At 39.2% G+C, this 27837-nt stretch overlaps 1 protein-coding gene across 1 annotated transcript in view; it reads left to right on the top strand.

Moving 5' to 3' along the window:
* LOC119883183 (roundabout homolog 2-like) overlaps positions 1–27837 on the top strand; it is a 93393-nt gene continuing 65556 nt past the window's right edge. The window contains exons 1-2 of the mRNA XM_038693744.1: positions 1–524; positions 10919–11245. Of these exons, the coding sequence (XP_038549672.1) occupies positions 470–524; positions 10919–11245 (382 nt within the window). The 5' untranslated portion in view covers positions 1–469. The remainder of the gene's footprint in view (positions 525–10918; positions 11246–27837) is intronic.

The following is a 27837-nucleotide window of genomic DNA, read 5'->3' as shown; positions in this document are numbered from 1 at the left end:
TTATTTTCGCTCAAACTGACGCCGCAACCTGGAACTGGCGGATCAGAGCAGAGAGAGACAGAGGAATTATTTTATTTATGACCGGGCTAAATATAGTTAAAACTCCTTTTTTGTTGTTGTTGTTTTGAGCAGCAGCAGGACATCTCGTGTGTGTGACCATGTGGGGATGAAGAAGTGCTGCTGCTGAGTTTTGTTAGGTTTCTCCGGGGCGGTGCAGCTACTGCTGCTGATTATCATCCTGCTGCTGTCATGGGTTTCTGGGAGTGACATCAAAGTTTTTTAGGGGATGATTTTACTCGCTTTAAATATTCCATCTTAGGCTCAGTCTCCAAACCGGCTCTGTTTACCAGGTTTAAGTTCAATTTTTGCGATTTTTTTGGCGATTGGCAATTTGATTTAATTGCTTAATTTGAGTGGACTGTAAAGAGGCTGCAGACTACAGAGGATCTGACATCGGGAGAGTGTGGAGATGAACTTTGGGCATTTACTACTTGTGACTGTCTCATTTATCACCATCACATCAGGTAAAATATATACCTATATAATTAAGCGAAAATGTCTTCTAAGGATGCCTCCTCTTTCTCTAGCCCCCCCTCACACACAGCCTCACATTGTATTTGACTTGTCTAATCGTGTTTTATGTCCCTCCGGATGGATGTAAATGCTGTATTTCAAACACCTTTCCCAGACAGCTGTGGGAACTGAGCGCATCCTCCTAACAAAATGAATTAAAAAGGGAAATGTCACACATGCATTCATTTGCAATATATAAATATCATGGTTGAATGCCAAGGAGATGCACGTTTTGTCAGTGCCTCCCAGAGCACTGACTAACTCACACAGGGATGCCTTTGGGCAGCAGGAGAGGTCAAAAAAGTAAAACCATTTAACTCACATCTTTCAGCTGTGAGCACATAGACCTTCGGGGACCCCTCCCCCGAAACATGTTTTAGAGCATGCACACATTAAAAATGCTTTTAAGCTCATTTTGATTACCTTTTGAGAAAGGGATTACATTTTTTTTTAACCATTGTTCTAATAACAATTCAGTCCATTTCCTAGCCTTAATCCAAACCCAAAATAAAAGCAGGACTCAATTCATGAGAGTGCAGATGTCTTTTTGAATTCTCAGAAATATTGCAGTATAGTTGATCATGTATTAAAAATCTGAATGGCATGTTTCACTTTTAATCTTTTAGCAAATTTAATTTACGTGAAATGAACCAATACATATTTATTGACACCACAAGCTACATATTTTACCTTAGAGCCAGACTGATACTATACATCAGTCTGGCTCTAAGGTATAACATAGGCTACACAACATTTTTGATAGAATCCCTTGAAGGTACCCTGTTGAGTTTTTGACCACTAGTAGTGCTACGGAGCAAGGTTTTTACAAGTGGGTCCCTGTATTGTTAGTATCTTGCATGAGTAGTACATATTGGTTTGATTTGTCTATGTAAATGCCATTCTTGGTGTTTTCTGGCAAATGCCAAACGTCCTGCACAGTGTTGGGCTGTAAGCACAACCCCCACCTGTGGACGTCGGGCCGTCATACCACCCTCATGGAGTGTGTTTCTGACCGTTTGAGCAGACACATGCACATTTGTGGCCTGCTGGAGGTCATTTTGCAGGGCTCTGGCAGTGCTCCTCCTGCTCCTCCTTGCACAAAGGCGGAGGTAGCGGTCCTGCTGCTGGGTTGTTGCCCTCCTATGGCCTCCTCCACGTCTCCTGATGTACTGGCCTGTCTCCTGGTAGCGGCTCCATGCTCTGAACACTACGCTGACAGACACAGCAAACCTTCTTGCCACAGCTCGCATTGATGTGCCATCCTGGATGAGCTGCACTACCTGAGCCACTTGTGTGGGTTGTAGACTCCGTCTCATGATACCACTAGAGTGAAAGCACCGCCAGCATTCAAAAGTGACCGAAGCACAGGAACTGAGAAGTGGTCTGTGGTCACCACCTGCAGAACCACTCCTTTATTGGGGGTGTCTTGCTAATTGCCTATAATTTCCACCTGTTTTCTATTCCATTTGCACAACAACATGTGAAATTGATTGTCAATCAGTGTTGCTTCCTAAGTGGACAGTTTGATTTCACAGGAGTGTGATTGACTTGGAGTTACATTGTGTTGTTTAAGTGTTCCCTTTATTTTTTTGAGCAGTGTATTTGGCTCTTTAGCAGCCAAGTGCTCCACTATGTTCACCAGCTAGTTGCTAACCTTGTTTGTCTGCTGTTTGGTGCTGAGTACGGGCACAGTGTACAGTGAGAGTTTAGACCTTTTAATGAAAACAACAGCATACCACTGCTGGGAAAAAAAATGTTGATAAAAGCAGGTTAAGTGAACTAAGACTGTATTTGCAAGCTGTGAAACCAAAAAAAGCTGGCAGATGATAAAACGCTTTGTAGAGCTAAGGGAAACTGCAAAGTTGGGCGATGATTCTAAGTGAGATGGTCACTACAAGTGACCTCTTTCACTTACAACTTGTCTGGTGAGCCCTTGTTAATTTAAAAAATATTGATTATAGTAGCTTTAAAGAATTGTGACGGTTGAAAAATAAAGTTGTTAGTCTTCTCCTGCGGACATTTCAACTGTTTCTCAAACATATCTATGGCGTTTCAGTACTGTAATTTCATGTCCTGTATAGGATTAAATATACATTAATACAAGTATATGAAATAAGCTGTTAATTTATCAGTCTAGTCATTTTTTACATCCTCATTGACTTACTATAATTTCACTCTTAACCCCAAGCTCTGCCACTCCTCATGCCACTTGCTCTGCTTCATTATTATAAAATGGTGCCATCTCAACATTAAAGGTACTTTTCAGCATCCACACCATCTGCCTACATCCACTAATGTGGAGATATTTTCTCTCATTCCCACCACTATTATGCTGCACATTCCCATAGGGTGATGTGTATTTTCATAAAAATACTTGAGAGGATGATTCAAATGGGCTCCATGACCTCAGCAGGATCTGTGTTGAGACAAATACCCCACTGGTAGAATTTTTTTCCCGTTGTTTTTTATATAAAGGAAATAAGAAATGTGTGTGTTAAAGCGAGTTATGTTTTGTTTGTGTTGGCTTGTCAGGACAATAACGTCTCTGAAGACGCGTGGTGGGGGTTTTCTACGTGTGTTCTCGTACCTCTGTTTGATTGTGAGCAAAAACAAAAACAGTCTCCATCTTGCGCTTGATTTAACACAGCAGCTCTTTCTCACACACAAACCAAATCTCAATTAAGACGTCATCAGTGTGAACCCTAATACACCTCATTGAAATTTCAGTTATCTTTAGCTGCATTCAGACTCCGCTGTTGGCGTGCTCAGTGTGGAACTAATCGATGCTAAACAAGCCTTCACTGGTGATTTGTGTCCACTCTATCCTGCTGCTTATTACAGAGTGACAAATATGGCTGAAGGCTGACTAAAGCCTCTCACAGTCCATCTTAATGAAACAAGCACGGATGATGAAACCACTATATGCCACAGGCTTGAGTCATGTTGCCGGATGTTGATGATGTCCCACTTCTGGTACAGTCGGTGATGACATCATTTAGATATTAGATTACAGGCGAGGAGGACAGTTGCCAAATAAAGGCTCAAAAAGCCCAGACTGTTGCCAGAAGAAATTCAGACCTGACTTCTCTGCTTTAAATGTGGTTTGCTGTGGCATGTTATCACCCTCCCGCAGAGATTACTTGGCAATGTCACAAGAACTCCTCGAATGTTTTGGCCTTTTTAAGTATGCAAATGAATTGAAATTGAAAAAGACACCAGTGAATCTCTGCAGACAGCCACCAGCCCCACAGACAAGCTGCCAGCCTTCTGCTGCTGTCTCACTTTAACTGTAAAGTTAGTCTCTGAGCAGTCTGGCTAACAGGTAGATAGTTGTGTTTTTCCACCAGATATCAAGCTGGGAGCTCAGACAGGTCCAGCTTCTTGTATGTGTTTCGCTCCGAGTCTGGCTGTCCCTAAAAGGCACCAAGATCTGAAACAAAACAGAGACGTCCCCTCTGCGGCTTTGTTGTTTTCACACATTAGCATGACAGCAGTACACTTCTGCCCCTGGGGAGGATGCAGGGTTAATATTCAGAAATGCTAATTAATGAAAGCTGCCCTCGTTATGTAATGCTGCTGTTAGGAGCCAGGAAACGCAGAATATTGCCTGAATCAACGGAGTTTTCAAGACGTGATGTACATCACCCCCTCAGCTCTTACCCTACTAACTGTGTGTGTTTGATGAGGCAGAAATGTAGGAGATGCCACGAGGAAACATGTGGGCATGTGTCAGAGTTTGCAATTAGGACCAATGCGATAACTTGTCTATCAGAGCTGCGTGCGGCACTAATGGGCTTTCATTTGTTTTCCCTGGATTTTGTCATTTGCTTTGTGAATAAATGAAGACGTTCTCACAGATTACATGCAATTACCGCATCTAATCATCCTTAAACACACGATCAGATCATAATGAGTTAAGTCTGTAGCTCTAATTCTATTAATACCACTGAAATAGAGGCAGGGTGGTGCGGTGGTTAGCACTGTCGCCTCACAGCAAGAAGGTCGTGGTTCTCTCTGGGTGCTCCAGCTTTCTCCCACCATCCAAAGACATGCAGACTAGGTTGATTGGTTACCCTAAATTGTCCTTGGGTGTGAGCATGAGGGGTTGTTTGTGTATGTGTGGCCCTGCGATGGACTGGCGACCTGTCCAGGGTGTACCCCGCCTTGCGCCCGATGTCAGGGGATTGGCTCCAGTCCCCCCGCGACCCTGTACGCAGGATAAGCGGCACAAAGAATCCTGCACATTGTCCTTGACCCTCATCAGGTAAAGCACCATACATACAGCATATAGGCTGTAGGCTCTTACCCGGGAAAAAGCCGGCATTCAGAGAACACCAGCAACACTTCTTATGCATACAAATGAAAGCAGCTATAATCGATATTTTTCAAGAATCTACAAGAATTATTACCTGAATCTGCAGCTTCCCTCAGCTTTACTGAGCTTTATAGGGAGTTTCAGCTCATTGTTTAGCTGTCCGGACCCCAGCTATCTTGGTTTACTCCCCTGGCACTCGTAGCGTCGTTTTTGGCTGAAGCAGGCAGCTCTTTTCAGTCAAAAGGGTCTAAAAACCCACTGTACACTACCCGCTCAGCACCAATAACAGACAGACAAAGTTAGCAACTAGCTGGTGAGCATAGTGGAGATTTTAATGGCTAAAGAATATTGGACTTACATTGGCCAGGTAGAAACAAATACAAGACTCCAAATGAATGATGTTGCTCTGTAACTGCTGGATGTGTCAAAACTGTTTGCCCAAGTGGTCAAAAATTCAACTGTTACAGATTTAAAGTCAGTGAGCTCTTTAAATATGAAAAAACAAATGCCATACAAAGCAACAAACACAGAAAACTTCCCAATATTATTGACAGTAGGTTCACATCACACAGTAAGGCTATCTAGGGGCATTAGATAATTTTTCAATGCCTGTAGTAGACATAGGTAGAAAATGACACTAAAGGAAATCGAAAATTATTATTCACAATCATTCATATCAACAAGAAAAAAAATACAGGAAACGATACTGGAAGAAAAAAATGTGTACAGTATATCAACAAGACAAATGTATGTTAACAAGAACAGCTTAACAGTCTTCTCATTAGACTTTAGATAAATACCAGCCGGCTGTCAAGGGAGGCGATCAACATATACTGTAGGCGCACTAATGAGAGGGTCAATAAATAAATATTATAAATATTAGAAGGGACCTCACTTATAACAACATGAACAAAAAGAGGCAGCAAAACATGTTAATTGTATACCACCTGATAAAAGTGTTTTATAAAGCAGATAAAAAGAGAACATATCGGTTTCAATTTCAGCCTCACATGAGTAGAGCTGTTAAATTTACTGTATTTCTCCCTGAAAACCACCTCTGCCTCTCGCCCTGACACATTCATTTGTGCACAGGATAGCCTTGAGAGCGTACTAAAGAGTGATAACCTTGCATGAGGCCGGCACACTCATTCACAAAGCCCCTCCATATTGGACGACAGCTCAAGGTTGCCTGCCATTCACTCTTATGGATTTTCTTGGCTCTCTTTTGCCACTCACGCCGAAGGTCTGTGAGGTTTGTTAAGATGTGTTTAAAAAGGTTTCATTGATTCATATGCTCTGACATGGCTTTGGCACAAAGATGATGCGTGTTACCCTAACTTCCGGGGGTTTAACAATGATTTGTTTTTTTAGCAATACATGTGTTCAGTTGCACATTTTAGCTTCTATTTGGATAAAAAAGAGTTCTGTTCTTGTCTCATCTATTGAAAATGCTGTGATTTGCTGCAACATATCAATCAAAGCTGTGAATTGTGACAACAGTTTAAATGTAGTGAAGCAGCAGTTTGTGAAATATCTTTTCCTCGGGTTTATGTAATTTGTTCTGAAGCTCTACTACATGAGTAGCCAATATCCTTCCCTACTTGTTCATCCCTTATAAAGTTGAAAGCAGTTTCACACCAGAATGCCCTAGATTAATATTTTTCACACAAATCAAGTCAAACTCTCAACTCAAACTGAATTCCCACATGCACTCTGAGATCTCGAAGGAGCTACTGCGGGCTCTAATGGGCCGCGTTTATGATCCGACTGAAAACATACCTTCACAGAGGTCCCCATTATCGCCCGTTTATTTTTCTGTGTCACAAAATAAAAAAACTGGCAGCGTTTCTTTTTGCTGAAAGGTGCTTTCAACCCTCTGCACTACAATCTTCTTGTCACGAAGCTGACATTATTGCAAAAATATTCTTTCTCACAAAGAAAATGTGTTGCTGTCGTGCTCAAGGTGGCATAGACTTCTCACTGATTGCACACTTGTCAGAAGAGCAAGTTGGTGCTGTCACTTTGGCCACCTGAAGTTGTTTGCTGTTTTTGACAAAACTCTTTTCTCTGTAATAGATCAGTATGGTGCCACACTGACTCTATTGCATAGCTGTACCATGAAGCCTCATTAATGAGCCCCACACCTGTGTTTCTGAATTTAAATCACAGCTGGATAATTTCTTCCAAGTTGACGTTAAAATTGCTTTTGATATTTTTAAAAGCGTCCCGTCTCATTAAAATATACACTCACCAAACAAAATGAATAAGCAAGAATTTGTCATAGTGACATTCATGCCATTCAAACCAACTGCCAGCAACAAGGACACAGAGTACAAGGACAGCTGGAACTCATAACAGTGGAGAGGGAACATCACAAAACAGAGAGCCTCGACTACAGCCGCTATAAATGTGTATAATAAAGGATTAAAATTACCCATCATTAATGGTTAATGGTGTTGTTAATGGCAGACATATATATGTGTGTGTGTATGTGTGTGTGTATGTGTGTGTGTGTGTGTATGTATATATATGTATATATATGTATATGTATATATATATATATATATATATATATATATATATATATATGTATATATATATATATATATATATATATATATATATATATATATATATATATATATATATATATATATATATATATATATATATATATATATATATATATATATATATATCACACACACACACTGTGGAGTGTGCTGACTTACAGTATTTAATAAGCTATCAATAATTGCATTGCACATTACATGGTTGTGCTCTGTAAATGAAAAACAGGTTACAGTTAGAGAATTCCTTATAGCCATGCAGTTTTATTAGCAACCTGGATTGAACGCAGCAGGTGATACAGTATTCGTAATAACCACGAGAGACTTGAGACTTGACTTGGATTCTAGCTCAAAGACTTGTGAGCATCTCTGTGTGTGTGTGTGTGTGTGTGTGTGTGTATATGCAAGATTTTCCTCGGAGAGTTTGGGCACCATAAAAGGAAGTAATCAGAGTAGTCAATGAATGTAAGAGACAAAGAACTGTTTTAAACAATACACAAATGCATTTGAAGTTGAAACCAATGCGGTTGTCTCAGAGCCATTTAAGTGTATGAAGGATTATACAGTCACAAGTAAAGAAAAAGCATAAAGCTAATTTACAAATGATTTTATACTACATTGGTTAAACTTTTTTATTCAGGAATTCTCATTGAGGTGAACACACACAGCCACACAAATTAATACAGTCACATATATTATTAAAAATATGAGCTAGCACAACTTTATAGTCCCTCAGAGGACATTAGATTAAAGCTGCACTGGTCATTTTTTTATGTTAACAGTGAATCAATGGATCACCAGACTATTATCATGAGACTCTGCAGTTCCCCTCAGCTCTAGAGAGAATTTTATTGTCTTTCAGCTCATTGTTGTGGGTTTTATGGCTCACAACATTACTGTTTTGGCTCAGTTTCACCGCTCTCAGCAGCAATGTTTGCAACCACAGCAGGCAGCTAATTTCAGCAAAGAGAAAAACCCACAGTACACTATCCGCCTAGCACCAAACAGCAGACAGACAAAGTTAGCGACAAGCTGGTGAACATAGTGGAGCATCTATGGAAAATCTACTTGTACAGCTTTTAAAATGAAGGAGGAGGATTAGTTTGAGATGAATTTTGTTAAGCAGGCTCAGCATAGTCCAGTAAAATGTGCGGCATGTTGCTTAATATGTGTAAAGGAAAGTCTGAAGCAATTCAAGACCCTTAAGTTAATTTTCTCTGAAACGTGATCGTTGTGTGCTTTGAACGTAAGCTGAGAGTCAATCAAAAAACTCAAATCATTTAATTTGATGTACCATCTCTATAAAGTAAAGTCAGAGAATCAAATCTGGAGTTGAGGTTCTGTCTTGTGCCTACGATTTCGGTTTTAAGATTTTGCTTTACAAAATTTGACAACCTGTTTTGTAAAATGTTAAAATTGAGTCACAGTTAAAGTGGCATTCCACTGATTTCTCACACGTTGAAGATCAGCTCATTCTGATGCGACAACAGCTGTAAAATGTGTTGTGTGACAACTATGGCAAGTCACTATAATGTCATAGTGATGTCATAAGGGTTACCTCAGTTTGGACTTCGAGACCTTATATGTTTAACAGAAAGCCTGTGTTTGAAATCGGGGATGTGGATTTTGAAAGCCTGGGTAATGGCAGGGGTTATAATAAAAGTAGACAATTAGTTGCATTATGGGAAGGGTAGGTTCCAGTGTTTTTGGAGGTTGACCCAAAAAACAGAAGTTGTTTAACATGATCTCCTCAGTTTTAATACTAGATGTTTTTGAGTTTGCTGCTTGGATTTTGGCCATTCTTCTTTTTTTCCCGAAAGGATAGAAACTTCATGAAAATGCAACATTAAACTGCAAGAGTAATCTTCTAAGAGGTCAACTCTCTTGCAGTATTTGTTTTTTTGTGCTAAAAAATCCAGTTATGATAGAAGAAGAAGAGTTCAGAGTGATGTCACTGTGTTACATGAGTTTGGATTTGAAATGGCCAGTGAATCCTTTTTCATGCTTTTAAAACAGGGTTCACCACCAGGATGCCACTGGGCTATAGAGACACTGCCTCAAAATCAAAATACATTTTCTGTGGACAAACACTGTCAGATGTGTCCGTTTGTACTCTTCACAGATTCCTTACAGATTAATAAAATATAATCTGAAGTCCATTATAATATCTGAAAGGATTAGTTTACAGGCCAAGCATGGAATGATTTACGCTTATTGTAAACAAAGTGTGTGTTTTTGTCAGGACTGACTGGAGGTGCTATGGCACATTTTAATGGCTCGATTAGTATTCATCCACATCCTGCATTAGCGTTTTGAGCTGTCCTGGTTTGAGACCCCGGGGTGTTAGCTGAGAGCTCTCAGATTGCTCTTTAGATGTTTACTTCAGGTTTATGCCATGATGGCGACTCCTGCCCCGCGTGGATCAAATCAGTTCACGAAAGACATAAATCTGCTTTTAGCTGAAAGTGAGGGTTTATCCTGATGCCTCAGATTTAAGTATAGCATGTGCAACAACATGTGTGTCATTAGGTTATTTCTGACTGCTCCTGACCAATGATAAAGTAGGATTTTCATGCTGTCTAGATTATGTGCTGAAAATAATGCCTCAGAAAGAGCAGAACAATAATCATTGGCACAGTGACCAATTCATTTTCTTTTTTTCCCTTTTTTTTAAGTGTGAGGTAGACCATCTGTTCCTGAGAACCAAACTAAAAGCAGTGGCATTTTGAATTATTCATTTTTCTGTAACACAATGTTGGAGACATTTGGTCTTGCTCTAAAAGCTTACCTTAGGACTTAGACTTGAAGCAGTGTGTCTTTCCCTCACAGCGAAGGGAAGATAGTAATGGATCCCCAGTGAGGGGGATGTGGGAGTTATCTATATCTCGCTGCCTTGCTCATTCTCTCTACTCAGGCCTTTCTCTCCTTAAATACATAGATAGTCTTGGCTTTCCATCTTAGTCTTGGCTTTCCACCAGCTATCATCTCCACCTCTGCAACAATCCTGATTGACACAGATTGGCCATTACCATATCACATGGGTGATTGCGTCCTCTGTACAGGTGGCGTCTTCTGTGAAAATACTCTGATATATATAATCTGTATGCATGTTCTCTTTACCAGTAGGAAATATTGGCATACTGTTTTATTTTTTTGCTATTTGCAGAATGTAGCAAGAACAAATGGATATAAAATTGAGTGATCTTAAAGGCACAGGTTGTTTTTGGAAAATATGTCTTACCTTGAATTCAGAGTCACCCTTCAAAGAGAGATTACCCATGATTTTCTGCTTTGCTACACACACATTTTCCAACACGCAACCAGCAACTCTAAAGAGAGATATTCATGCATTTCACATGGCTTAGCTGCTGTCTGTCCTGTTACAAAGAGTTTATATGTTTTCGTGAATGGTAGGTGGTCAGATGGATAGATAACATCGTCTCTTATCTCCTCTTCACAGGGTCCCGGGCGCGGTTTGAAGACAGCACACCTCGGATCGTGGAGGACCCCTCGGATTTGATTGTCTCCAAGGGGGAGCCTGCCACCCTCAACTGCAAGGCAGAGGGCAGACCCGCTCCCAGTATAGAGTGGTATAAGGATGGCGAGCGGGTGGAGACGGACAAAGATGACCCCCGTTCTCACCGCATGCTCCTGCCCAGCGGCTCCCTCTTCTTCCTGCGCATCGTACACGGGCGCCGGAGCAAACCAGATGAAGGCGTCTACACCTGTGTGGCCCGCAACTACCTGGGAGAGGCCATTAGTCGTAATGCTTCACTGGATGTTGCCAGTAAGGCTCTATTGATCATAGTCCTGAAAGTGTTTGAGTGTGTCTCTTTTTTTGATGTGTGTGCATGTACAGCGTGCAGATACTTAGCAAGTTGTGCCCCAGATCTTTTTGCAGCCGTCTGGCAGCTTTATGGATGTCCACTGGAGAGTTGGCTATTCTTAAAAATAATGAAACAACCAGACTGTAGGAAGCAACCCCTAAAAAGATGTTTGTGTGAGTGGAGATACATTCAGTAATAAGTAATAGCCTGTGGATTTGTTTCTAATTTTAGGTAACTGTGACAGTAATGTTATTGTCTTTGTGTTAGGTATTTAATTGCAGCTTGAGGGGAGTCTGGCCAATAAATAACTGACCAATTTTGCAAACAAGTTACATGGGTATAATAACAGTACTATGACATGTTTAGTTATTGACATTTTGCCTAGCTTTGTAACATTTTAATTTAGCATCGAAGTTGTATATTCTGGTATAAGAGGCTGTGAAAGGATGAAATGACACTACAGTTTTGACATTAAAAGGAAAATCTGGTATTTTCTCTTTACCTGGTTGCCAATTGTCATTATCTTTGTCCATTATAAGTATTGGACATGACTACATTTAAACACACCGATCAGATGCGCTGGATAATGGATGCCTTTTGACGATATTAAGCAGATTGGGTATCGGCAATCCATCCATCCATCCATCCATCGTCAACCGCTTATCCTGCGTACAGGGTCGCGGGGGGGGGGCTGGAGCCAATCCCAGCTGACATCGGGCGAAAGGCAGGGTACACCCTGGACAGGCCTCCAGTGAGTATCGGCGATGACGTGATTAATTCACATTAAATTTGTGTCATTTTAAAATTATGTTTTTCTGCTACCAGTAACGATCATTCAGTCATGGTGGATCTCTTACATTAAAATAATTTCAAATTTTGTATACAGATTTTAAATATGTGAAATAGACAAGTATATATATATATATATATATATATATATATATATATACATATACATATATATATACAAATAGATTGGTATTAAATCTGGTATTAAAAGTTTACAGTTTCGGCAGATACCCTGAACTGAGGCATAGGAATCAGTGTCGGAGGAGAAAAAGTTAACTTGCCACCTGTGTTGCAAAGATTTGGGGAAACAGATTCAAGATCAACTTCAATCGGCGCGCCTCCTGCAACATTCAGAACACGTCAGTTTAACAGAAATAAAAACATTACGCTACCTCAAACACCTGTCTTTGTGTCAGAGTTGATTCGTTATGCTATGCAGCTCACTGCAACGGGATGTCCAGGGGACTATTTGCTGTGTTTGCTGTCGGTCAGACTCAATGAGTCAGTGTTTGAGATCATTTCTGTTAAACTGAAGTGTTTTGGTAAGGGTTGTGCTTCTTGCCCTGGCTGGTGTCTGAGTTTCCCAAATCTTTATAATTAAGGTGGTGAATAAAATGTTATGACTAATAGATAAATGTATGATAACACCCAGGTTGACAAATGTTGGAATGCCTTCAAATGTTTGATATTGTCTGATGAACAATCCAATACCAAAAATATTCAGATAGGATGGAAAATCATCACCTGTGTGAAACTGGAACCAGTAAATTTTTTGGCATCTTTGCTTCAACAGGTCTACAGAAAATAAACCGTCACAAATCTGTTATATTGAGAAATGTAGCACAACCACTGTGGAGGTATTGGCAGACAGATTATAATCACAACCCCTGAGAGTCCTCTCTGTGTGTAACAATAAGATCATGTGTGTGAGCACGCATGTATAGCTGTGTTTTCTTTGTACGGACATGTTGCCTGCTCCTGAAGAGCATAGCAGGGGAGTATGAGCTTTCCCTTGTCTTTGTGAACGTGCACTGAAGTAAAAAAAACTCCCACTTGGAGCCTTGTCTATTATTTTCCCTCCTCGGTCCAGGACACGTGCCATTGTCTTCCTTCCTTCATAATTGTGCCAGTGTGTCTCGGCCCTGGGCTGAACTGCAGCACTCTTTGGTATGAGGAAATGGATTAGTCAGTGGGTTGATTAGGGGAAGGGGCATAACAGATTAGCAAGGTCGAACTGTCCTCGTTAAAGAAAACACAAAACAGCAATTTGAGCGCAGTCTTATCTTCCACCATATGGAGTCTTCCTTACTGTCAGAGTGTGGAAGGGCTCATGGCTGGCTGATCTCATCTGTATCTCGTGTCCAAAAATAGGGACAGTCTGCTTAGATATATTGTATATTGGGAACCATGTAGCTGCAACTAATGCAACTATCCAAACTGGGAGAAGATATGATGCTTTTACTGTCATATTGCCTCTCTCTTAAATTGTTGGTAATGAAGTTTAGCGTTGTGTGCAGCTGGAGATTACAGCACAGTCATATTGGTGAAGGGGTGACTCACCTGCAGGCACAGAGTGACTAACCATTTTAATAAGTGCCTGTTTTGTTCTAATCTCACTGCCTCTGGCTAGAGAGCGCATATGCTAAAACAGCATGGTGGTGGTCTTAGACTCCCCCCTCCCTTCTGTGTGAGGTTGTGCTGACTGTGGGGTGAGTAGTGACCCAATTAGCTCTGGCAGGGAGGTGTGGGGAGTATGTAGTGTTAATGGGAGGCCAGTTTTAAGCTGGTGGTCTTGCTGTATGTGTGTGTGTGTGTGTGTGTGTGTGTGTTGGTGGTGACTGTATGCAAAGTGGAGTTCTGAGGGACAACAGGTGGGAGGAGGAAGAGCTTTAAAACTCCCACTGAGCAGTAATTAATACCGATGCATATGTTTGACTGTTTGTACGTCTCTGAGTAGGGAGCAGGAGTGCTGACACTAACTTGATTTTAACCACATTAATTTCACATTAATTGCCAGTGAATGATGCATAATGTATTGTGCTGAATGACTTTTCTCTGCAGTGAACTTACAGATTTGCACTTCACTCACTCTAACCATGTATTTCTTAGCCCCAGGATACTTTATGTGAATTATGGGCACAACTACCGCTTAGTCTTTTCACTGAACTGGTGTCTGCAAGAGTTAGCTGGAATTGCTTCTGCTTAGATATATATAAAGGGTGTTATGTGTTATGGTAATTCTAGATTGCAGAGGAGCCAATGCGAAAGCCGAAATCTCATGGAGGGGTAGTGCAGACCTGCAGGTCTAGCAAGCTGATTGGTTGATCCAACTTCATGTTTGGAAGTTTTTATATTTTGTCTTTATTCTTTCTTTCAGCATCATTTATTTCCCAAAAAGTTCTTAAGGAAAAGGAGGACACCTGCATAATGCAGGCACCTGTTAAATGAAAGGAATAATGGGAAGTCTCACAACCATAATTCATGCTAAGATATCATATGCAAGGAATGATTGAGGATTGTGGATAGGGATTTGTTTCTCATTAAATAGAAGGAATTATAGCTGGGACAAATGCTGACTTCTGAGTTTGTGTCAAAACAAAAGACTGTATGAAACATGGACGTAGTCTCCGTGATGTTGCCGTTGGTTTCTGATGAGCCATTGTGAAGCTCGGTGTACAAAAAACTTTTTTTGTACTACGCTGTAAACATGTTTATTTCTGCTGTAAAGTTGGGCATTTTGGGAGACATGGGAGTCTATAGGGATTGGCCTGGATTGACTCTCTTTTGGAGCCAGCCTCAAGTGGTCAAGGAACTGCAGTTTTGGCACATCCGTGTTGGCTTTCAGCCCCAGAGGTTGCTGTTTGGTCTAAACAGAAAAAAGATTCACGAACTTAGATTTCATTGTTCTGTATAATAATTTTTTATGCTCAAATGCATTTTGCAAACCCCAAGGTCCGGAAGTTATGTATTTTGCTGAGCCGCTGCTCTTCTGGAATACCTCGAATACCAGTTTTCATTATTCTGTCTTTTTTTATTCTTCCAGTTTTACTGTAAGCTGCCAGTGACCGGCTGACTTGACTGGCTGTTGAAAAACCAGAATAATGAGACAGTGGGAGTGGACTGAAATTCATTCCTCCTTTAAAAGAAAGCAAGAAGGGGGAGAAACAGTAGTAGTGTCTATTTCAAAGTCATGAATGTGAATGTCTGCCTGTGATGAGGTGGTCACATGGTGCGGCAGGATTAGAATAAAGTAGGACAAATAAAAATAAAACTTGTTTAAAAGGCCAGATGTTTCTCTTACTTCTGATGAGGGATTATGAAGGAATCAAACTTGTAGTTGCAGCTTGTTTCTTGGCATCTCCTGCTCTCAGTCTCTTTTCACTGGGGAGAATCCTCAGATATATATCATCCCAAGTGAATACAGTTTATATGTGTAGTTTACAATTTATCTGTACTCTGATGCAAGCAAATTGACTCTAAAATTGTGCAAATCGCCACTGCTATGGTTTTTATGAGTACTGTCAAGACTCGCTAATAATGCAAAATGTGTTGTCTGTATGCAATGTCAGTTTGTAATTGAAACATCATCGCATTTTTTGGAAAGTGGAGGAATTTATAACATTGAGCTTCTCATAAAGACTATTTGCCCTGGAGTCTCTTCTCATCCACCATCAACACAATCAGACAATGGATGGATTAAAGCAATCTCTCTTCTCTGTAGGCAAAGCCTCCATTAGCTGTGACAGGGCAGTATCATGGCAATGGGATTAGACCACCTCCCTAACGGGTTTACTGCTCTCTGAAATAAAAGAACAATAGGAGCCAGGCGGCGGGTCGTATAAGGCTCTCAAAAATGCACTTTCACTGTCCTTTAACCTCTCTGTCCACAATCCTACCTGTCAGACGTGAAAACACAGAGCCTGGAAACCTTTCACACATCTGTCCGGCCCACGCTGTCTGCTCAGTCTGCTTCCTACACTCACTGTCACCTCATGTTCAGTACAAAAGCAACCCCACCCCCGTCCTGTCTGTCACATTCATACTTTTTTTTTCAAACTGCTGGGTATGTAAATGGTCTGCGAAATGTTAAGTAATTTGCCCCATGGCTGCTTGGTATTAGACAAAGTCACAATCAATTAACAAAAATAAGGGGTCAACATTCTATGTGACACAGCCCTGTGATACATTTTCTTATGGTTAATTTCTCTTCCTCCCTCACTGTTCATTTTTCCAAAAACGCTAACAGATGGTCTTTCTGCAGTCCTAGAGCTCCTCTCTTAACACTATGTCATAGAGAAATATCACTTAAAAATCAAGTGATGCATATTCTCGGTGAGATTAAATCTCCTAATCTGTATATCCCTGAAATATTAAAGTTATGAAAATGAATGGGCGCTCTCGCAATAGTGCCCACAGGAATAATGATGGAACCACTGGAAGTCATTTAGCCCTGCTTTGCTATTACTTAAGCTGATAGTGCCTTGGGGACTATGAGGATTTGTCTCTGCGGAGGCATGGTCAAACGTCAGCTGCCCTGCAGTAACCATGCTCCCTGTCTGATCCCAGTGTGGACGAATGGAGGTGAGGGCTCAGGGCCTGGAAGAGATTATTTGGCAAACCTAGTCGTATTATGTCTGAGAAGTTAAGTAAGGGACAATTGCCTTTGGGGGGGGGTTGGTCTCTGTGTTTCTGAGGAGAATGGTCGATTCTCTGGCGGGATCATCATCACATACAAACAGCCATGTGATACTCTGTTGGGCATGGCAGGCTTTAAAAACGGAATAAGCAAGGAAGGATCAAGTTAGCTTGAACACAGCTTCAAAGAAATTTCTGGAGCTCGAGCAGTATTTGGGGGTAGTGATGTCAGGATTCTGCTCTCTGGCATGTGTTTCAACCCTCAAATGTCCCACTTTCCGGGAGTCTGTGCCAGGGGACTCTGGATTTCAAATGCTGAAGGTGTGTGCGTGTGTGTGTGCAGTTCAGGGATTAGCTCTCTGCCCATAACTTTTTCACTTCAGTCACCATGGCAGTGAAACAAAGGTCTCTGTGCACCCATCTAACCAGGCCTTACAGACGGAGGTCTAAAAAATGCAGTGCTTTCAATTAGCCCTTCAGCTCTGCAAAGCATTTGAAACAGGCAGCCAAGTGAACAGAGCTGAGGTTATTTGGTGAACAGACCTTTGGGAGGAGAGTGAGTGCCTTTACTGGTTATAGTTCACCCGTGCCTTTGCTACATCTCCTGCAAAGGCTCCTTAATTGTCCTATTTGTTGATCTTTTTAACTAATTTAAATATCACTACAATGTAATGAGGGCAGTTAAGACTTTGCATGTTTCCTTAGCCTAAATGTCACGGCATTAGAAAAAATAATTATAAATCCCATTCTCCCACCGGGTGAAATGAGTAAACTTCCACTTCATTTCAGTGAAGTTCAGTTTAAGAAGGCAGATGTGTGATTGATTAACTCGCATCACAGAACAAGTTAAAGAGAAGGGGATTAAATACACGGACTGACTGATGTCCACTTCAGACCTGAGGGAAAATTGTCTGCCACTTCAAGTTTTGGAATATTTATAGCCATTTGCCCAAGACAGTTACGGCTGTTGAACTAGAGTGAGGAATGATCATCCATCTTTAAACAACTCTGATAAAAACATTTGAGGTGAGATTTTACTCAAGCCCGGTGGGTCAGAATATCAATGCTGTATTAAAGGCCAGCACTGCCATGTTGACACAGACCTGTCGGGCGTACTGGTGGATAATTAATGTGGCATAGATTTAGTAAATGGCTTATAAATGAACTAAATGCTTAGTTAAATTGATTTAAGATGGATTACAGTAATGTTACTAAATCCTAATCACTACTGATTACACCAATTGAAGCCCGTCAAGCTTCCTGTCAACATGGAGAATCTGCTGTTTACAATGATGATGATGGTAGATCACTCGCAATTCATGATGATTTTTAGAACAATGGGTCTCCGATTTATCTAACAGAAATGAACAAAAGCAGACTTCTCTAGGCAATGGCTGTAGAATTTACTTGCTGAAATAACAACTGTCACTAGCATATTTTATCAACTGTAGCGAGCTATCACAACTTGGTGGAACACTTCCTGCTGACAAACAAGAACCCTTATAAAGGGTCTAAATACGTACAGTACATGCCTACATGCGTATCCTAAGCAGCATCCTCACCAGTATAATAATTTTCTATGTTGAAATGGAAATAAAGACAGCATTGTGTATTTCAGGGTAGAGATAGTTAGCCCCACTGTTACTGGATTATAATTAAAAATGTAATTAAAATGTGGTTTGTTCTAACCAGTGGTTGCGGTTGGTAAGCTTACGATGTTGGCATTAAGAGGGAGATTATGTGGTCTAGCTAAAATGTTCATGAAAGCGTAAAAGGAGATTGTATTGATTGATTATGCTGAAATAATATAGTTGGGTTGAGAAAAAAGGCTGTAGACTGTAGCTACAGGATGTGGTCCAACATGACGAGTGTGTGCGTTTGAAAATGTGATCCTGTCAGTATCCAAGTAGGAGCTTCCATTGTACAAGAGGTCTCATGAGAAGGCTACAGTTCATAGTTCACACTGAGTCTTTCATCTGTCAATCACAGCAGAAGATTAGGAGATATCAAAGGTTGCCGTGTCAAAGTCATATCATCTTGTCATCAACCATAGGGTAGCGGGAGTGCAAACTTCAGGGACGACACGGAGAATAGGCTTTTCTCCTTCAGTGCTGACTTTATTTCAGAATGTTGCAGATTTGTAAAGTAGCATTTGCGACACAATCCTTTCATTAATTCACAGGCCATTTTTTCTCCCACACATGGGCTAAATTATAAATGGGCTGTTATTTGTTTACTCCATGTTAGACTGAGAGATGTGCATTATTTATCTGCCCTGACAGGAGAGCCATGAGAAAACATTAAAACAGAGCACAGCCTAACAAGGATGTTGCCAGGGAATTGAGCAGTCATGCACATGCAAACGCAATAATTGACTTTCTCTCAATAAGCTTGTTTTCAGCTATCCAAGAAGAGTGCTTCACTAGAAGCTATCCAAGAAGATGCTTCAGTCAAGAAAACAAGTCCAAATCATGTCCAAAACAAATTAGCGTTTCTTTTGATGATAGCGGTCATGAGTCTGTTGATGCTGCTCACGGATCTGTGGTTCTGATATTCAGCCTTTGTGTTAAGTATATCAGACAGGCTGGACTTCTGAAGCTAATTAGATTTCTTTGTGTTTTCTTCTCAGTCCTTAGAGATGATTCCGGCAGGCCCCGAGCGATGTGGTGGTGGCTGCTGGTGAGCCTGCTGTGTTAGAGTGTGTGCCTCCACGTGGTCACCCTGAGCCCACTGTGTCCTGGAAACGCAACAACGTCCGAGTCAGCACCAAGGATGATCGCATCTCTGTGAGTTCAACACAAACACTGTACAAGAGCTGAAGAGGTCAAGCTCCCATTTCAAAATAATTGGACATACAGACACAGCTGTTTAACCTCTTAAACTCTGCTGGACCTTCCATGTTGTGCATCCAGGTATCAGTCAAGTTTCCATACAAATTCAGCACAAATTTCAATCCACATTTCACGAAAATGTGAAAAGATAATGAGAATTAATGCCTAAATTCTCATTGGAGCATCACATGGGTATGAATCTACCACTGAAAATAGTCTCAAACAAATGCATTATTTTCTCCTGTTAAAGTAAACTATAGTGCCCAGCTGTAGAAATAATTTAACCTTTTTTTTTAAATTGAAAGCCATGCGTTACGTGTATGTCTCATTAGTGAAATTCATTAATAAATTGCCTTGTGGCTGAGAGCCATAGTAGGCAAGTGAGAATGTACTGAGGAATAGCCTGATGCATGTCCGTTTTGGTCTTTTTATGGGATTGTTTGAAAATGTAACTGGAAAGTGTCTCAGATTTACTTTTGTTCTTTCCCTCATGTCTGGTTTGTGAAAGATGTTTTTTGAAATGTAGGAAATCACAAGTGTTTACATCAGTAAGAGAAGCAGCGGTGGAAGAAGTATTCAGATTCTTTATTTAAGTAAAAATAACAATACCTCAATTTATAAATACTCCATTACAAGCAAAAGTCCTGCACTAAAACGGTTACTTAAGTGAGAGTACCTGAGTATTACTAGCAACATGTACTTAAAGTATCAAAGATACTCAATGCAGACAGAGTATTAAATATTATTGGGGTATTAATAACTACACACTATAAAGCATTAGTTAAGCATTAGTAAATAAGGAATTCATCATTTATAAAGCATTGTTCAGACATTAATACACATTAGTAAGTCATTCATAAACACAGTTATAAATGTTTTATTCTTTGTTATCTACACACTATATGAAGCAGTTGTTAAGTATTAGTACATTTTGAATTCATTTATAAACCATTGTTCTTACGTTAATACACATTAGTAAGTCATTTATAAACATAATTATACATGTTGTATTCTTTATTAATAAGCTCATCTATAATATGCTTAATAATTGTATTTTCTTACTTCATATATGATCGGTTCACTATTTATAAATTAAGTATTATTTTAATGACAAACCATTTATATACGAGTTGTTAATGGTTCGTAAGATCATTTGGAAAGTTTAAGAAAATTATTACATAACTGCCTGTGTTTTTTATACTTTCCCGAGAAAGAATATAAACAATCTCAGCATAACTCGTAAATCTACCATTGGCAAAGCCCATAGGATGCTACTAAGACTACCCAAAAGATGCCCCAGCTAACTTTACAGGGTAAAAGCCTCACCGTTACAGGCCTGGTACCGTTTCTCTGAACTCCTCATCAAAACTCCAACATCTGCGCTTCCAGAGATCTGCTGTGATGGAACCAGCAAAGGGTTGCTTGGATGGTCCGTTTAAAGACACCGATCTTACTCCCCCCCCAGTGCTTTGATCAACCGCTAACTTGACATGACATGTAGTTATTTAGAAATGGTCTAATAGTGCGTGTTCATAGATGTTTTATGACACTTAATAATACTGCAATTCATGATTAATTCTGGTAGTTACTAATGGTTAGTAAAGTATTTTGCGTGAGCTCATCTAAAGTGAGGACTGTCTATGTCTCATTAACTACTTACAAATGAAATTGAAAGGCAATAGATATTCTCTAAAATTTGTTAATAAAGTATTTCATGATTCATTCAGGTAGTTACAAAGCATTTACTAGTTGTTAGTAAGTACTTTGTGTGAGCTCATCTGAAGTGTGGACTATCTATGCCTTACAAAGCATTTACAAATGATATTGTAACACACAAGAATCAGTTATCTTCTGAACAGAAAAAGGAAACGGACACAACACAAAGGGATACAGAACATATTATTTATTACAAAATGCCTTTCACCCATTCATTCACAAAAAAACACTGCATAAACTGTACAACTGTTGATATAAAATGAACCATCTACAACCCAACCCGTTCTCACTCCCAAGTCTTCACATATGGACCAATGGTCAAGACCCTTTGTTGTCACTTTATAACACACTTGGGAGCCCCTTAGCATCATAGTTCAATGTACTGGGTAAAGCCCTGTAGTGTAGTTTTTGAATGATAAAGACAGGTCTAGAATATTTAACACTAGTGTAGAACTTTAGCTAACTTACCAACCTACGTTCTGAGAAGTAGTGCTGGGGTAAAAAATACACTGTGTGTGATTAAACCCCAGAATAAGAAGAGCAAAATACAATTTTAAAAAGTGTCCAGTGAATTTCAGTTATTGTATCTCTACCTGGGCAGGATAATGAACGTGTGGGGATCTTTCTTATCTGCCAGTGTCCTGTAATCTGATGTGTCAGTCCTGTTGAATGGGATCTGAAGCAGCTGGCCACACAGCGGTCTGATCTCATCATACAGGGTGCATCATCTCTGGGACTCGCGGTCATCTGCATCCAGCAAAGAGTTGACCTCTAAGCTACAATCCAGGGTCTCAAAAACCAGTCTGCAAGTATAGTGCAGAATAAATCAGATAAATCATCACAGTCAATGTTCTTCAAATAAGATCTCATCCCGTTTGTCAAAACTCAATATATCACCCTGTTGTCTAGGGAATCTTCTTAAGTTTTACATTGTTACAACGTTACCAAAGATTATAACTTTACCAGGTAGCATTTAAGCAAGACATCACTACTATGAATTAATTACATTTCTTAACACTTACATTAAATTACAACCAAAAAATACTGAACAGAGTTTACCCATTTTAGTCAAGGAAATTATCTTTAACATGTATTATCATAAATACTGTAAAAAAATACCTCTGAAGGTATGTGCTTACACATCCAAAAGTACCTCCAGAGATTAGTTTGAAACCACAACACAACAAAATACTGTTGAACAGTTCCTGACTTCACGCTGCACTTTTAGCTCTCTCTAAAGGTTACAAACTTTACTCACCGGAGTTTCCAGGGGGAAAAATCCTTCGGTAAATGACGGCATTCAAAAATCCCGAGTGATGGTGTCTTTACACTTAACACCCGCTTCTGGGCCCGTGTGATCTCGTTTTTCCAACTGCGTCCCGCTTCTCTCTGTTCTTCCTCGGTGCAGTCTGACGATAAAGTGAGCGCACACGGCAGAGACTACTGGATGCACCAAGGGTCAAAATAACGCTGCTTACAGTCTATGTTAAAGGCCCGTATTTTTTATGTGGGCTACAGTCTATGGTAAGGAGGAGACGTGGTTGAGAAGGGCGGCTTGACCAGAAACCATACTTTCACTTTTTTCCTGTGTTAAACACAAAGTCAATATTGAGTTTTTTCTTCGGTTGCGTATGGAACGCAAGTAACGTTCTGTTTCAAAACGTTATTCACTAGTTTATTTTGAAAGCGTAACCGGAATTTGCATATTTATTGTTGCTTCCTTGTCCGGAAGTTATATGTTTATTGTTGCTAACTTGATCGCCGAGACATCCAAAAACTACACTAAAGGGATGTAAAGGTGTTAACCCAGGCCGTAATAAAGTTGAGACTTAAGAAGCCTAACTGAGACTTTCTTCAATCTCATTTGCAATGTTTTGTATGGCTTAGATAGTCCTTACTTTACAGAGAAAATACTTATTAAATAATTTCCTTAAATGTTCTACATGATCGTATGAACCATAGGCGCATATATGGTTTTTCATTGGAATAACACTTTTTATCAAATACAATCATTAAGCACATCATTGATGAGCGTGTAGTGATAGATGATCTGTCTCAGAGAAACGGTACCAGCCCTGTCACGGTGAGGCTTTACCCAGTAAAGTTAGCTGGGGCATCTTTCGGGTAGTCTTAGTAGCATCCTTGGGCTTTGCCACTGGTAGATTTAGGTGTTATGCTGAGATTGTTTATTTCTTTCTTGGGAAAGTATCAAAAACAGGCAGTTAACCTATGTCATAATTTTTTTTTAAACTTTCCAAATGATCTTATGAACCATTAACAACTCATATATAAATGGTTTGTCATTAAAATAATACTTCATTTATAAATAGTGAACCGATCATGTATGAAATACAATTATTAAGCAAATTATAGATGAGTTTATTAATAAAGAATACAACATGTATAACTATGTTTATAAATGACTTACTAATGTGTATTAACGTAAGAACAATGGTTTATAAATGATGAATTAAAAATTTACTAATAAACTGCTTCATAGTGTGTAGTTAATAAAGAATAAAACATTTATAGTGTTTATGAATACTTACTAATGTGTATTAATGTATGAACAATGCTTTATAAATGATGAATTAAAAATGTACTAATAAACAACTGCTTCATAGTGTGTAGTTAATAAAGAATAAACATTTATAACTGTTTATGAATACTTACTAATGTGTATTAATGTATGAACAATGCTTTATAAATGATGAATTAAAAATGTACTATAAACAACTGCTTCATAGTGTGTAGTTAATAAAGAATAAAACGTTTATAACTGTTATGAATACTTACTAATGTGATTAATGTATGAACAATGCTTTATAAATGATGAATTCCGTATTTACTAATACTTAACTAATGCTTTTAGTGTGTAGTTATTATAAAGTGCTACCGTAGAATTTTACTCATGTTTGTATGAACAATCTTGAAACTTGTAGCCATAGCTGTGAAATAAATGTAGTGGAGTAGAAATATGAAGTAGCATACATAGAAATACTAGTAAAGTAAGTACCTCAAATAGCTAAATTACAATATTTGAGTAAGTGATTGAATGTTAATATTTCACCATTATTCAGAAAGTACACCAAAATGACTCATACAGTGTTTTGATTATGAAGGATTTATGATTTATAACAAGAGTATCCAAATGTGGATTATTTTTCCACTGAAGGCTGTGATGATAACAGAGTCACTCAGGGCACCCTGAAGAATAATCTCTTGAGCTGTCACTACGCTATTTTTCAGATGCGTGGGGGCAAACTGATGCTCTCACACAGGAAGAACGATGCTGGCATGTATGTTTGTGTGGGAACAAATATGGTCGGAGAGAGGGACAGCGATCCTGCAGAGCTGGTGGTGTACGGTGAGTTTCTGATATTGATGCGGTAAATATTTTGTAGCGGCATGACATTTTGTGGCAGCATTAAGGAACATAAGCTGGATATGTTTAAAACCTGCAGAACGGCCTGTGTTGGTACGAAGGCCGGTGAACCAGGTGGTCATGGAGGAAGAGACTGTCGACTTCCTGTGTGAGGTCCATGGAGATCCCGCCCCACTGTCCGATGGCGCAGAGAGGAAGGGGAGCTTCCTCGTGGGAGGTGAGAGTTACGGACATGAGCACAGACCAATTGAGAGTCAGACTGGTGATGCACATACAGCATCTTATGAGGCTGAATAAGAAATCCAGCTTTACCAAAGACAAGTCGTGTATTGGATTGTTAACACATGTGACCCAGAAAACATCTTCAGTTTCATTAATTCATGTCGTTCTATCAGTCTGCTAACATAAATCATAAATGGCAGAGACCAAAAAGGATTCATTAGTTGGGAGAATCCTCCTGTGACCAGTTTCATTCTTTTTTCATCTAAACTCAGATAATGTATATTTAGCTAAGCCTATTAAATAATAATTTTTTTCCACTTTCTAAAACGTAATTTGATAACACTCTAAAAATAATATTTACATAGAACTAATCACTATACAATATTGTGTATAGGTAAAACATGCATTTTACACTGAATGTAGAGCTAAAGTTGATCTATATATATTGTGCTATCATATTTTTTAATTAATTATTGCAGATGATTTTTGTGATATTTTCACTCTGCAGTGCTGCTCTACATGAGCTTTTGGGTATATTGTCCCATTGTGGTGCTGACATTTACATCAATTAATGCCAATTATGTAGTGATAATGAAACGTAAAGAAGATTAGATATTATTCCTGAGTTAGTAGATATTTTTGAGAGAATAGTTCAGCAATTTGGGAAATCTCACTCATTTGCGAGAGTGAGATAAGAAAATCAATACCACAGTCGCTACAGCCAGCAGTCGCTTAGCTTAGCTTTGCATAAAGGCTAGAAACATGGGGAAACAGCTAGCCTGGCTCTGTACAGAGGTAACATTTTATCTTGTTTGTTAATTAGTGAGCTTTAGAGGTGTGGCAGGCAGATTTTGTTACCTTTGGAAAGTGCCAGGATGTTTCAACCTGTTTCCAGTATTTATAGCTAAACATTTATAAAACTCTTATGTATTGATGCAATAACTTGGTTTAGATCATATCTCGAACACAGGCAGCAGTGTGTTCCACCCAGTCATCGGTCCAAACTTGTTGAATCGGACTTCCACAAGGTTCAATTTTAGGCCCTTTACTTTTTAGTTTATATATAAACGATCTACCTGACAGTTGAAAAAGGGTTAAATGCCAAATGTATGCAGATGACACAATTATATATGTATCAACAAAAAACCCTCAGATTGCAGCTGAGATGCTTTCAAAAGAACTGGACGGTGTATCACAGTGGCTCCGAAATAATCATCTGACCCTGAACTATGATAAAACAGTCTCTATGTGCTTTTCAATAAAAAGAAAGGTCAATGAAAATTTCAGAATAAAGATTGATGAGAAGGAGATAGATGAGGTACCTGAATTTAAATTTTTAGGGGTTACTTTAGATTCTCATCTAAAGTTTGATAGACATGTAAAGAGAATGTGCAGAACTGTCAGGACAAATTTAAACTGCTTCCGATGAATAAGACAATATATACCCCTTAAGGCAGCACAGCAGTTTATGCATTCTATGATATTTTCTCATTATCGTATTGCATAACTGTTTGGGGTCAGGCCAACCAAACTACAATTACACCATTAGGTCATTATATAAACAGGCACTAAAAGTAATGGACCAGAAATCTATAAGATGGCACCACTGCCTCATGCTATGGAAGCATAATATATTGAGTTTTGACAGTTTTGTAAATTTTTAATTTCTAAAACAAATTTTTAAGTGTGTGAATAACCTTGCACCAGAAATATTCTGTCAACTAGTAGAGAAACAAAGAGCAGAATAAGAACTAGAGGCACAGTAAGTGGAAACTGTATAGCCGCAAAATGTAGAACAACATTGGTCAGACATCGTTTTCAGTAAGAGGCATACATCTGTGGAACGCTTTACCATCCGAAATTAAAACATTGACAGAACTCAAGGTTTTTAATTTACATTTAAAGCAATGATTGAAACTGAAACAACTCTGTGAACAATGACTATACAGGACACAATGCAATGCATACAAACATGATGTTATGTTATGATGAGACATATGCACACTTTTGTGTTCTTGTATTGTTTGTTGAGTAGACTCTGTTTATAGGTATTTCTACATCTACTTCAGTCCATATCTTATTCATGTATGGGATGTATTTATTGTATGTATTTTAATGGTTGTAAATTTTAAACTCAATACTCTGTAATCTCTGTTTTAATTTTATAAGCCTAACCAGGGACAGGGGTTGCAAATTAGTCATGGCTAGAAACCTGTATGCATGGCATCTACTTTGTATTCTTTATAAAGCAATGTTCTATGCATTTGTCCCTGTCAAATAAACATTAAATAAATGTCAGTATGATACATTTGAAACTTGAGACAGCAGTCTGTTAGCTTAGCATAAAGAGTGGAAATAGCTAGTCTGGCTTTGTACAAAGGAAACATAATCCGCATACCAGATAGAAGCCCCCTATCCATACAAAAAGTGTAAAAGAAAGTTTTCACTGCTAGATGTTTGCCAGTTTCCTGCCTTTATGGTAAGCTAACCATCTCGCTTCAGCCTCATATTACGGTAGGCTTCAGACATGAGAGTGGTATTGACCCAAAATGTTGAACTTTAACGGCAGTAGTGAGGTCGGATATGTTGGTCACCATTTTACGATGACTTAATGGACATAAATGGTGACTGCCTTTACAATATCATTGTGGTAACACCCTTGTCATAATGCCTTTGTCATATATCTGAAAACAAGCACATTGACAGGATGTCAATTATTGTATTTGGGTGCATGACAGCTCCATTTCCTGGCAAGTCCACGTTAGACTGTGCTCATGTGTATGTGAAGGTGGCTGTTCATCTGCAGTTATATAAAGGGCAGTATGCAGGGACTTATAATTACCTAATGATGCTATAAGGATTTTTATTTTATTTTTTATTTTTTTTAAAGTGTAGTCATATGTTTGTCAGCATCAAATGTGCCCACATAGAGAGGATCAGGTAAGGTAGAGAACGGTTATAACCTTACGGTTAA

The sequence above is a fragment of the Micropterus salmoides genome, unplaced genomic scaffold, assembly GCF_014851395.1.
Source record: "Micropterus salmoides isolate LMB-PRFRI ecotype aquatic unplaced genomic scaffold, ASM1485139v1 Ms_hic_scaffold_3, whole genome shotgun sequence".
Classification (NCBI taxonomy): Eukaryota; Metazoa; Chordata; class Actinopteri; order Centrarchiformes; family Centrarchidae; genus Micropterus; species Micropterus salmoides.
This window is presented reverse-complemented; position numbering and strand designations above follow the sequence as displayed.